Genomic DNA, 13,735 nt, shown 5'->3' with positions numbered 1-13,735 from the left:
ATTTGCACTTCTTTTCTGCATTGAATCTCATCAGTTTTAAAGGCTGTACATACAAGAAAAGCTATTTTACATTTCTTCATTTTTTTTTTTCTTTTATAAATCATAGAATTATAGAAACATTAAATTGTTTGAGTTGAAAAAGACCTTAAAATCATCTGCCTCCAGATGAGCCATCTACTATGGGCAGGAATATTTTCTACTGGAATTCCTATAATACACAAAAGAATTTAAGAAGAGAGAGAAAAAAGAATATTATCCATATGCTACATAAATACAAAATCAATCACTCATGCTTCTGTTTCTTATTTGTCCACCAAAACACAGAAACCTTTCAGTATCAGACTAGTTTTGAAGCAAAAGTAATGGGAAAGTAATGGGGAGGGGGGAAGCAGAAAAAAAAACAGTTCATGCTAATGCATGATTACACTGCATCACTACTTTTATAATTAGAGAGTGGTAAATAGTTTTTAGCCTCCTTGTGAGAATACATAACATTCATGAATCCATTGGTTCTGCTCTGCAACTCTGAAATGCATCAACAAGGCTAATGATTCACTAGATTAATGTGAGTGCAACACTGAGCAACATCTCTGTAGATGCTATCCTACCTTTAACATATACACCAGTCCCAGGCAGTTCCCAAACACAAATAGTAACACATTATTATAGAACATTTTTTTCTATCTTAGCTATTCAAAAGAGAAAGTGAACACAATTTTTAAAAAGTACTATTCTTAGTAGTCATGAGAAGTAACAGAAATACCAAGCAGTTGTATAAATGAAAGAAAACTTTTGGGTTGTTGAATTGAAGGTTCTTGTTAGCTGCAGGATATATACATAGCACCTGTGATAAGAGAATCAGCATGCATCCCCTGCGTAGCAGAGCATTTGGGGGGATTTGTATGACCATGCAGAACATTCAGGACTGGGGCCTGTGAGAGAGAAGTGAGCAGACTGGATGTTGAAGAATTGCCATAGCAGGAGACAGCCAGGTAAGAGGGGTGGTGGCAGAGCCTTAAAATTGAAAATACAGTAGGCTCTGTATATGCGCGTACATATATCATTCAGTACATAACTACTTATTATATTGCAAATACTTTCATTTCAGCAGGAATATCCCACTTGTAACATACTCTAGACACTGATCACATGGCCAATTTCAGTAGATTGAATCTACAGAAGTAGGACAACATGAGTGCAGGGGTAGAAAAGGTCCTGGAGGAGGGAGAATAATCTGACCTCCAATTAAACAGGTCAGTAACATGACCTTCAACCCACTCACCCTTAGGGTAGGGGTGGGGAAAAGAATAAATTGGAATGAACAAACTCAGACCCTTTCTGCTCATAAGAAGGGCAAGGTCAGGTGTGCAGAGATCTCTTGATGCCCTTTACTGAGCTAGTTCAACATCTAAAGAACAAACTCATAGCCACCACTTTTCTCCTGATCTGACTGGAAGGTTTTAGAGATCCCTTCAAATGAGGGAACGAAACATACCAAGAAAATAACCAAAGGAGACAGGCAGAAACAAACGAGAGCTGTCAGTGACAAAGAGAAAAAAAGAGGGAAGCTACAACTTCGAGAGCAGAGACCAGGGACAGACCCAGAGACAGACAGAAAGAACTAGAGTGGGAAGAAGAGATGGGATTCAACACAGAAGAAGGAATCTGCTCCTTCTCCTAATCAGTGGTCTGGAGAGGATGAACAGAAGCTAGGAAGGAGAAAAGATACTGAGTAGCTTGAGCCACACATCCACCCCATGGGGATGCACAACTCAGTCATTATCTGGTTTGTTTTAGGATGTTTCTTATGGGTAAGTCACATCAAGTTATTTTTAACGTTGCATTGTGGAGTTATGTGGGAAAGCTAGAGGAGTGTTAGCAACTGATGATAACAAGAATTTCTGCAATACTAGGAAGAGTTGGGAATAGCAAGGGTAGGCATGGAGAATAGAATACTTGCTGCAGAAATCAAGGTACCAAGGCAGAATGAGAAGGGTAGGAGTGTAATATGTAACAGCAGTTTTTCGGGCTTCAAATATTTGAGACTGAGAACGATTTATGTGTGTAGCGTGACAGTTTTTGGTGGAGAAAGGGAAAGTTGTGATCACTGTGAAGGAAGTTGGGGTCTTCACTGGGGCTAATGTTAAGTAGGATTTTATTGACTATGTGAAGTCAAGATGTGAAAATGGTGTGGTTGGTATCACAGTAACTTCAAATCTAGAGCAAAATATACAAGAAAATTATTAAAGATAATGATAAATCTTTTTTACAGGAAATTCAGACTGGTAACAGTCTATGTAACAAAGATACAGGTTGCATATCTTGTTTTCTCCTCCTAGTTTCCCAAAGTAAGAAGTGAAGAAGGGTGTCTCAATGCTGAATTGTGAGTATTTGTAGGTATTGCACTCTTTTAAGAAAACAATGAAGGACAAAGACATAAGTGTTATGACATGGTGGCAGGCATTTTCCAGAAAAGCTTATTTACACTGCAACTAACGAAAACTTAGATAAAATGTCTCTTGCTTTCAAGGCGAAATGCATTCATTGCTACCTATTCAACACACGGATCCTGCAGTACCATTTCTGCTTCCTATTTGGATAACTGTTATGATAAAGAGCATTCTGACGTAATTTTGATTCGCTGAGGTTATGAATTTGGAAGTGACCATCCTGAAGATTTTTTTTTTTTTTAAATATACTGCCTTGATGATGTCATTTGTAAGAATAAAAGAAATTAAGACAAATTAAGGAGATGCAGGAATGGCATAAATCTGCATTAGGGAATGTTCAGACTGGAGATTAAGAAAAAATTTGAACTTTACTCTTCCTACTCTAAAAAAAAAAGGGGGGGGGGTGGGGGAGTGGGAGGAAAAATGAGGATTCTGTTTTGATTAAAGAAATGCATTTAAAAAATGCACAGGAAAGGTCTGCTGACTGAAACAGAAGGAACATACAACACAACATCCAGAATGTGCCCACAGTACAGGGCCAGAAAGAAATAAAAAAGAAATTCAGGAAAAAAAAAAAAAAAAAGCAAAACAATAGTATTTGACAGACTGAATGATGACAAAATATCTTAAAGTAAGGAAATGTAGAAAGTACATGATATAGATCCCTGAGGTGTGAAAACAGGCTTGGTTAAGCTCAAATATCAGGTTAACAAATAAGAGATAAAGCCAAACAGAAGAAGAACTCACCTCTAACAGGAAGATTGATGAGGTTGGACAACTGTCTCCTATATGAATTACTGTGGGTTTCTCATCATTTGTGCCATTTACAAGCTGGAGTGTGAGGGGAGCTGGAAGAGAATGCAGTGGGAGATTTTCCTATTTTGTTGTTCTACGTCTAATTTTTTTTTTTCTCCTCAGCTGTTCAGGTACAGAGTGGATCCGTCTGTGGTATATTTGGTAAGATGGCATGTGATTACTTAAAATATGTGCATCACTGGGCAATTCTAGCAGCAAATAGTGGGATTAAATGGGATTTTGTAACTCACTCTAGTATGCTACTCTCCACTTTCTCTCTGTGCCCTGTAATGCTCTAAAGTAGCAAGGCAGCCCCTTAGTCATTGTGTTGTCTTTGACAAACACTGAATTGCCATCACAGGCATTTTTTCAATTTCATGTATAGTTGTAAGTATAATATTAATAAACTCTTCTGTCATTATATGCCTTTTAAAAGGCCCATTTTTAAAAAAATAATTTCATTCTGATTCCTTAGTAATTCAGTATGAGATTAAAAAGAATTGCAGTAGTTGGGCATCTAAAGGCTGCATTAGTAAGAGTGAAGCCAGCACACTGAGAGTTATGATTTTTCCCCTCTACTTGTAACTCATAAGGACACTCCTGGAATACCTAGCTCAGTTTTGTTTCCCCAGTTAAAAAGAGGTGTTGACAAACTGGAGCAACAACAACTAGATCCAACAAACTGGCTAGGGGACATGATATATGAGGAGGAACTAGGATTATTCATTCAGTAGGAGGCTAAGAGGTAGAGAGAAAGGAACTTAATTGATGTTTTCCACTAGCTAAAGTAGGTCTAGATTGAAGACAGAGCCAGAGCTTCCTCAGAAGTGCATAGCAAAAGGATCTGAGGTCATGGACCAAACTGCATCCAGGAAAGCTGATTAGACAAGGACAAAATGCTTACCTCAAGGTAATGTCACACAGGAACTGGTGCCTGAAAGAGACGTGGCATCCCCTTCTCTGGAGCCTGTCAAACTCTATTGAAAAAGGCTCCAAATGATTGTGTCTAACTTTGACATTAGCTATGCTTTAAGCAAGGAGAGATTTTAATATGCCCCCTCCAAAAAAAAAAATCTTTCTGCCCCATATTCAGTTTTCTCTCTTCTTCCAGGCTGGTGGTTGTGATAGGTGGACTGCTGCTGCTGTGCGGCTTGATTTCTGTCTGCGTGAGATGCTGTTTCACTCACTGCCGTCAGACTGGGGAGGAATCAGGTCCTCAACCCTATGAGGTCACTGTCATTGCTTTTGATCACGACAGCACTCTCCAGAGCACCATTACCTGTGAGTTGGCTTTGTCAGATACTGGGCACCTCGGAACACCCCACTTTGGGGGTCGCACCATAAAGTGCCCACACTGAGGCATATGAAGTCCTCCAATAGGCTGGCAGAGGGATGTCCCAGGCAGGGTGCTGGGAATGTGGCATCTGTAAATACTATAAATGAAGGTATTCACCAGGCCTTATGTAGTAAATATGGTCAGATGGTGAACTGTTTGTAAGACATGTTTGGGTGCACTAAGGGCAGCTACAAGACCCTTGATGGCATTAGAGGAAAGAGTAATTATGGGATGTTGCTGATGGGGCTTCATTCCCCATTCATTCTGGCCATGGGGGGAGAAAAGCTTCTGCACTGCAAATATACCTGTCCCACTTTAACCGTACGGTGCTTTCAGGATGAGGCAAATAGCTTCTGTCTCCTCCCTTTCAGCTCTCCATTCGGTATTTGGGCCAGCCGCCAGGAGGATACTAGCAGTGGCACACTCCCACAACACTGTGCAGGGCACACCACCCCTCACAGCATCAGACACTCCTCCAGTCTACGATGAAGCTCTACACATGAGCAGGTTCACCGTTGCCAGGGCTGGGCAGAAAATGCTAGACCTGGATCCAGCGACTAAAGAAAAACTGCAGACATCTGCTGAGGACAAGGACATCCAGCCAGTCTTTGCAGGACACTAGTGCTTACGTTTACTGAATGGCAGTAAAACACAGAATAGTAAAATTGAGAGAGTAGTTCTTGTGGTCAGGGTTAGGAATATCAGATTAATCTCCTTAGTCTAATGAGAAAGGGAAAAAAAGAGTCTAAAATTCCAGATAGTTCTAGATCCAGTGTATTTTGGATAGCTCCCTTTTACACACTCCCTTGAGACAACTGACCACTGGCAATCCCTGGATCCATTTATTATACACACACATCACTAGATTCACAGACTGCACATACAAGCATGTAACAGGATCAAAGTGCTGAGCCTTGCAGGCTGGTGCTGGATACCTACAGGGAGATGCTACCTCATTCTGGTTACCGCCAGCCTAAATTTCCTGGGGATGGCAGAAGTTTTCAGAGCAGGAAATACAATACGAAAAGATCTTACACCAATATTAAAACCAAACTGCAGGAAAGCGCCAACCATTCACAGTAAATAATAAAAATAAGAGGCTACATGTACACAATCTGCAGGTAAGCGAAAGATAGCATAGCGTACACTGGTAGTATTTATTTTACAGTTCCCTAAATGCTCTATAGGATATATAGAAGGAGTACACTCTTGTTTTGAATATGATATATAGCAATTCTGAAATAGCAGTTATAAGCTCTGGTATTTGAATTGAAACTATGATGTGTGCAATAACAAATCAAACAATAGGAGAAGAAAGTATTCTATTGTTAAAATAAAGTTTAATTATGTTTTAGTTGCCTTCATATTGTATCACTTATTAATTATTCCTACCACTGCTGTCAAAATCAGATCGGACTAAATAAGATGATTTAAAACATTTAAGCCATTTCTCAGATATAAATAATTAATGAGTCTTTCCTGATCCATAGAGATATGATTAATCATGAATAGATATTCATCAAACTGCTTGGATGAGCACTGCTATGGACTAACTGTAAAAAGTTTACTTCAATTAGATACTCAAAGTGACAGTTGAATTACACTGGTGTTGCCTGTACCCCAGGTCTTGCAACTGAAAAACATTAAAGAAGAATAACATCAAATACCAAATAATAAGCAGTCATTATTTATTTTATTTTTATTACCTTAGTTAATAATTACTTTATATGTTAATGTTGATATGAATGCACAGGTCACAGACCGAACATCTATCTGAAGTGACTGCACAGCTCTTTCTACTATACTACCCAAAACCTCACAGACTTTAACATGTTTATATTCGCAACACTCCTTGTGAAATACAGAATAATACAGCCATTTTGCAGATAAGGAGAGAAAGGACCAGGTTACTAAATGTGTTTAGGAATGTAAAGATTGAGATTACAACCATCAAGGGATCTAGAAAGGAATGCCGGTAAGATACCTCCAGGGATAGCACAAAGCAGAATTGAATAGCTAAAAGATCTTTGATCGTGTTTCAGACTTTGGCTGGTCACAGAAATTTTGTATCCAAGAAAAGAATTTAATGCAGGTCTCAGTTCCCTAGCTGACCATTTTTCTTCCTGAATTGCCTAGTCATTTGTTAATTGCGTCAGTAATAAATGATAAACTTGAATAAAATAAATGCGACATATAAGGTTATGTCTCTTCTGCTACACAGTACTTGAAATAATAATAACTGCTTGTGAAACATCCAGTTGTGTGACCTATTTCATCAGCTGATCTCTGAAGTCGAGTTCAATCCTGACGTCTCTATCACGCTGCAGAACGTTTCTTGGAAGTCTCTTGTTTACTTCACAGTAAAGGCCTGAAGCAAGCAGAGACATTTGCTGAAAATGTGTCTGGCTCTATTAAGATCAGAAACTTCTTGGAAGCCTTCACAAACATTTCCATTTGGAACATACCATTCCTGCACTGTCTCCACCCCCTTTTTTCCTGCAGAAGAACACAGCCGGCCAAGTCCTGAGCTGTGCATGCATTTAACATGAGATGGCAGTCGTTCTCCACAGGGGAACAATCTCACTGCTGGAATTCTTCCCAAAGCTAGTAATACAAGAATGGATATTTTAAAAGAATTTTTATGATAATTTTGTAATTTTGATAAGATGTGCAATAAAAAAGGGAAGTTTTAAAATGCTTTATTCCTTCCCCCTCCTCTGCATCACATCACCTTTGCTATCTCTGTTCTCCATTTCAAGGAAGAAATAATATGCCACTTGTACTGAGAGCTGGGTATTACCTGCTGATCTGAGCGTATTTCCCTTGACCAGAGCCACTATTGTCTAACTCTCAAGTACTTTTCCGTCTGCTCACATCTTTTTCCATTTGACTCACGCTTCACTGTGCCTGTAACAGGTCTTTTGCTGGCAAGAGATCAAATAATGTGACAATAATGATAGATATAACTTCATTTGTTAAGGATTTCCTAAAGTGATTTCAGATGACTGAATCCAGAGAAAATACTTTACTCTTGCAGCTGATCCTACACTCAAGTCCACAGGATATAATAAAATAATAGATTAGAAAAAGAAAAAGAAAAAAAAAAAGTAAAAGCAGACCAACTGCCACCATATCTCATTGGTGACAAACCTTTTGGCTTGCCTGGGCCACACTGAGTGAATAGAAACTGTCTTGAGCCAAGTGGGTTGATCCAAAAGTAATGCCTCCTATTTATTTCCACGCATATTATGGTTGATACAAAGAGCTCAATAACACTGTTTGACAGAGCAAATCTCAGCTACAGAACACTAACTTTCAACATAGCCACCACCATTAACTATTCATTTTTACGCACAAGGAACAAAAGCTTTCATGCTGCTCTCATAAAAATCTGAACACGTGAAGGTGACCCATTGTCACCACAGCTGAAACACACCACCCCACCATGCTCAGTTCCACTGTTTAGTCTCCACAAACATCCAGCAAGTGAACGTTGGTGGGTGCAATTTTTTCTACATGGAGGAATTCAAAAACATGCCTTTGCTTCATATGCTCTTCTATATCAGACACTATTTTCTCAGATGATCCCTCTGCTGCTACCTGCCACAAAGCAAAAAAATGCAATGGAATATTGGTATTGCCTCCACCACTAACATCCACCTCTGATGTTATGGGTCAACATAATATAACAGGAGGCATTACTTTTGGAGCAGCCCTCATAAAATATACACTATTCTTAATATGTAAATTAAAAACATTTTGATTGTAAATACTTTTTCTTTAAATTTAAAAAGAAAAAGAACAAAACCTTTAAACCAGTGGGATATTTGAGTCAACTCTTTGAAAGGGTAGATAAGAGCAGAACAAGGGGAAATGGTTTTAAGTTGAGGGAGGGAAGATTTAGGTTTGATATCATGGGGAAGTTCTTTACCAAGAGAGTGGTGAGGTGATGGAACAGGCTGCCCAGAGAAGTTGTGGAACACCCCATCCCTGGAGGTGTTCAAGGCCCAGTTAGATGGGGCCCTGGGCAGCCTGGTCTAGTATTAAATGGGGAGGCTGGTGGCCCTGCCTGTGGTGGGGGGGTTGGAGATTCATGATCCTTGAAGCCCTTCCAAATCAGGCCACTCTGTGATTCTGTGATTTTGTTTTTCTGAAACTGACACACCAGGCAGGTGGCAGTGGCTGCAATTCTTAGTGAGGATTCAAGGTATTCATCAGAGATTTTTGACCGAATTTTGACCGGTCAAAATTGTCAAGGATGTACTTCATCCTCGACAATAATTGTTCAAAATGTACGTACTGCCAAAAATAACTGACATGAATAAGATGTGATTGTGAGGCAAAGGATATTTTTCTCTGCTAAAATAGGGATGCTGAAAATCCATTAAATAGAGCACAATAAAAGAGCACAATGACATTATTTGAGCAAATTCTCAGCTACAAAACACTATTTTTCAACACAGTCACCACCACTAGCTATCAATTTTCACCAGCAATCAACAAGAGCCTGCATACCACTCTCGTAACAATCTGTGCAAGCAAAAGTGACCCACTGCCACTATCTCCTCTGCTGAAATGCACCACCTCACTGTGCTCACATCCACAGTTTGGTCTCCATGTTCAGTAAACATCGATGAATATCAATGGGTGCAATTTTTTCCCGCATGGAGCACTTCAATGACACACCTTTGCTTCATACGCACTTTCATGTCTGACACCATTTTGTCAGACTGTCCCTCTGCTGCCACCTGTCATACAGTGACAAAATGTAATGAAATATTGGCAGGAAGATTCAACCTCTACTGCTATACCATCAACATCCAACTCTGATGTTCTGGATCAAAATAATAAAATAGGAGGCACTACTTTTTGAGCAGTCCTAGTATTTTTAATTACAATTTAAACACAAGTAACAAAACTTATTTTAATCCCCAATATTTCCATTAAAAGATTAAAAAAGAGAGCAACAAAAACATAAGAGTAGAGAGATATTTGAACTTGTCTTTGTGAAACTAATTTATCAGTCTGGTTTGATGGCAGTGGTTGCATTTCTGAGTGAGTTCTCAAGCTGTTCATCAAAGATTTTTCATCTAATTTTGCTCTTCCTGTAATTCACCCTTGAAAATAGTTGCTCACAAATCTATGCACTGCCATAAACTAAAGACATGAATAAGATGTGGAAGTGAAGGATATTTTAGTATGGTCGGACAGGGCAGAGGTCTGCTGCAGGATAGGCTGGGAGGGGATGCGTGCAATCTGTGGGTCATGGGTTGAATGTGCCTGCACTGAAGATTTTTTAAAAGGCCAGTCTGTGGTGATACAGACAGAATAACCACCTAAGGGGAGATATCAATGAAAGAGTGAGTCCTGATTTACAGGTAGCTGATACAACTAAAGAGCAGTTTCAGGGACTGTCCTGGGAGATATCCACCTAAGATGGCATCTCCAAGAAAACTAAGGCAAATAAGAAAATAAGGGACATTTTAATTCTGAAGTCAGGGAATTTTATCCAGTCATGTGGATATTTCTAAGCTAGTTATGCTTCACAGTAGAACACTGCAAAGCTCCAAGCACTGCTCCTAGAGTGCTGTGTGATACAGTAAGGACTACAGCCCCTTTCCCCTGGATTCTGTGTAAATATTTTTATTTCCTGCTTCTATGTCTACAGCATTGGCAAGGCTTGAGGAATCCCTTACGTGAAGCGCCAAGCACATGATATACAAAATATACTACATAAACACTATACTTCTAGCACTCCACGTTAAGAAAGTTTACTGTTTAGCCACTCTGTGAACTACGTTGTGCCTGGAGTCCGGTGAAAGAATAACCAATCCATTTTCCAGATCCTCTCTCTAGCACGCAGACCCTTAATGTGGGGTTTGTCACATGCCCGTGGGCTGACATTTTAACAGGAACTGTAAGTCAGATGCTTGTTTGTCACTGCTCCTGCATGTATCACCTTCCTGCCCGCCGCTGCGCCAGCACCGCCGTTGTTTTTGCTGAGGCACAGGAGGTGGAGACGGGAGGAACGGGAAGCGGGAGGAACGGCCTTGTCGGGGCGCGTCTGGGCTGCGTCACCGGGCGGGAGTTCAGCGACTGGATTTGCGATCCTTACGTGGGATTTGTTGTGGGGAGGAGAGGTTACCTCGTGATATTCTCACCGAGTCGTGTCTTGGCACCAGAGGAGGAGAAAACGCCAATGCTCTCTCTGATTTGTTACAGAATTTCAAGCTAGATGTTAGCTAAATATGCAGTTACCTCCTCTCTTTTGTTCTTGAGGAAGACATATCTATGTCTCTACAGACATGGAGATTTAGCAACTGCTGTGTGGCAGGCAACTAGGAAGCAAAAAGGAGGCCAAACGTGGGTGTTACAGAGAAGCACTATGGCATGAAGACTCCTGGCCAAAATCAATGCCTCGCTTCTGAGTCACCCTTCTGAGATCCTCTGACGCTACCAGCAACTATGGGGAAATGCTCCTATGTCTAATGACAGAGAGAAAGAGAGAAACAAGTCAGTGATGCTGCCTGTACTGACCTCGTGTATGTGAACTACTGAAGGCTGGGACACACTGATCCATGCCGTTCCCACTGTGGGTTGCTCTACCCTTAGGACAACCTGGCACATACTTGTTGGAGGTCACAACAACATGTGGACATGTAACTACTTAAGCACTAAAGCATCTGCCAGAGTTCTCTGGGAGGAGGTGGAGCTGCTGGGGGATGGGGGGGAAGGAGGAGGGACATAACTGGACAGACACGTTTTAGCCCTCCAAAAATAGACGTCAGCATTCAGGTGAGAAAAATCACATCTAACGTGCCTGTTTATTACCTTACACTATGAAGGCATTTTAAGGTGACGGACTCTGGTACAAATGCCTAATTTGTAAGTGTAGGTGAGATTTCTATCATTCACTGGGTGAGATCATCTGTGAACTGCCACTGTCAGCGCATATCTGCTTCTAAGTAAATGTACTTCCTCCATATCTCTCCTTCATGCAAGATGAGAGATCACAGCCACCAGGCCTTGGAGAGAGCATTACCAATATGTCTCTGAATTCAAGAAGCAATGGGCTTAGAGTGCAAAGGTGGGTGACGGGCAGTATATGATAAACAACTATCTCCAAGGCAAAGAGCACAAACTAGCACCCTGAATCTGCTGTGGGGATTTGCAATACGTCCTTCCCAGTGCTGGGATAACTCCTTCCCTCCAGGCAACTCAGTATCAGCGTATACTGAGAAACCATTAATGCCTGAATTATGAGTTTCTTGGCGCAGCCTAAAAGATGTATATGAATACTTTTAAAAAAGATGAGGGCTTTTTCCTGATCCTTTTCCCCCTATCCTATTTTTATTACTTACTATTTCGTTATGATGCCCTTACAGAGCATCGTAATGGAACATCCATCTTTGCTCTTCCATTTCTTATGGTTTCGAGCTGACTCTTCACTCTAGTCTGGATTTTTTTTTTCCATTCTAACCACACTGTAGAATCATGGTGCCTGCAAAATAGCAACTGTGTATTTTCCTACTCGTATTCATTCTGTGCCAACAGGCTAGCACAGAGTTGAACCAAATACAGTGAACCTGCATTCTCTTACCTCTGCCCCTGGTGTGGCCTTTGAGTGTTGCCTTAAACTAAGGCAGTCTACTATTCCACACAACACTCACTGCTACTGTCAAAACTGCTGCACAAATAAAACATCATTCTTGGAAAAGTTCCACTTCTATGGATGAAGCATGCAATGGAATAATTATTTGATGCACACCTGTTCAATGTCCCCTGGGCAGCAGCAGCTTTTCTTTTTTAGTACTGATTTGACCATGCGGATCCATACTTCAGCACCTTTTCTTTTGCTGGTCAGTATTGTGAGCCTAGCCACACGGAGAAACAAACAAACAAACAAACAAACAAACCAGAAGATGATACTCCTGTGTGTATCATCTAAAATCAGCTGGCTATTTAGACTTCTTTCCAGTCAACTCCCTTCACCACATGCTGCTTGTAATGTGCCTCTGGCTTGGGACATTATGTGACATACTTGTGATTTGAAGAAATCGATGCATAGGAACTTAACAGCAAAGTTTTGTTACTGTTAAGTCAGGTGTTCTTTTTTAGCAGCACCGGGAAGCACTGGGGACATTTCTACCATAAGCACTTCCAAGATTATATGATTCAAAGTCCATTATATTTCTACAGATAGTATGCACTCATCAATTACATGTGAGGCAATTAACATACGCACACCTATCTCACGTAGTTTATCAGGTTTCCAGTCTTCTGTTCATGGTATCTTCTACCGTCTAGTGCCTTATTAGCATCCTGACAGTCCAACAGACAGCCTTTTACTTCATCCATGGTCTTCCTCCCTTGTCCTCTAGATGGACTTTCCTCACTGATGCATGCTCAGTAGGAGAATGCCTATTGTAAGTAATTTATAGGTACCAAAATCGTAATGTTTGCTCACTCAGCACCTGGCCATTATTTCTGGACATTTGCTTGTCCTTGGATAGAGAGAAGTTTGGCAACCTGTCTCTTAGTGATATATACTGGGGTGTTAACCTGTTTTTTATTAATATACACTGGGTTGTAGAAGACAAGGAGGATAAAGGGGAGAATCTTGACGCCTGCCTACCTAATCCCAGAGTGAGACAATCTGACCTTGTGTGGAGGTCATAGCTTTCATTACTGTGTTTCTTTTGCTGAGGGCCTTTTGTCAAAACGGAATAGCCTTACAACATATTTTCTAGTCCATAATACTACATCCACGCTATTCACAACATCTAAAAGCTTTTGACAGTTTTGCAAGAATTAACCACATAACACAACAACTGTATTTCTAAAATACGTGGTATTCCTACTTTTTCAAACCAACTATTTCTAAAAACAAAGTTACAAAACACATCGCGCCCCACTTCCTCAACTCGCCCCCTCTCCCTATCGTTTAACTGGAAAAGAGAATAAACAGAACAATCCGGCTCAGCTAACAAGAGGGACAGACACAACAATCAGCCTTCTATTTTCTCTTTTTCTTCCGCTGCACAGCTCACAACCACGCACAGAACAGAGTCGTACCACAGATGAAGGCACTCGCACGGGGACACCTCGGAGGACGGCGCAACCCCCCCGCAGTGGCGACCGCGGCGGAAGGGGA

At 40.7% G+C, this 13,735-nt stretch overlaps 1 protein-coding gene and 1 long non-coding RNA gene across 3 annotated transcripts; one reads left to right on the top strand and one right to left on the bottom strand.

Annotated features, from left to right (window-relative positions):
- Nucleotides 1-1,641: 1,641 nt before the first annotated feature.
- Nucleotides 1,642-5,266, top strand: TMEM52B (transmembrane protein 52B). 2 transcript variants are annotated; one of them, XM_031610102.2, is made up of 5 exons: nt 1,642-1,811; nt 2,340-2,383; nt 3,369-3,407; nt 4,357-4,526; nt 4,953-5,266. In XM_031610102.2, the coding sequence occupies exons 1-5, from the start codon at nt 1,758-1,760 to the stop codon at nt 5,201-5,203; spliced, it is 558 nt and encodes a 185-aa protein (XP_031465962.2). In that variant the 5' UTR covers nt 1,642-1,757; the 3' UTR covers nt 5,204-5,266. The 2 variants fall into 2 exon arrangements, with proteins under 2 accessions (XP_031465962.2, XP_089990588.1); XM_090134462.1 differs by having other exon boundaries at nt 4,339-4,526.
- Nucleotides 5,267-5,989: 723 nt separating this feature from the next.
- Nucleotides 5,990-13,718, bottom strand: LOC149919795 (uncharacterized). Its single transcript, XR_016470833.1, has 3 exons — nt 13,657-13,718; nt 7,047-7,185; nt 5,990-6,949 (listed from the first exon to the last, which is right to left on the bottom strand). It is a non-coding gene; the product is annotated as an uncharacterized LOC149919795 (long non-coding RNA).
- Nucleotides 13,719-13,735: the final 17 nt, after the last annotated feature.

Source organism: Phasianus colchicus, chromosome 1 (genome assembly GCF_987193195.1).
Source record: "Phasianus colchicus chromosome 1, bPhaCol1.hap1.1, whole genome shotgun sequence".
Taxonomy (NCBI): Eukaryota; Metazoa; Chordata; class Aves; order Galliformes; family Phasianidae; genus Phasianus; species Phasianus colchicus.
The sequence above is the reverse complement of the archived record's forward strand: the minus strand, read 5'-3'. Positions and strand labels throughout refer to the sequence as shown.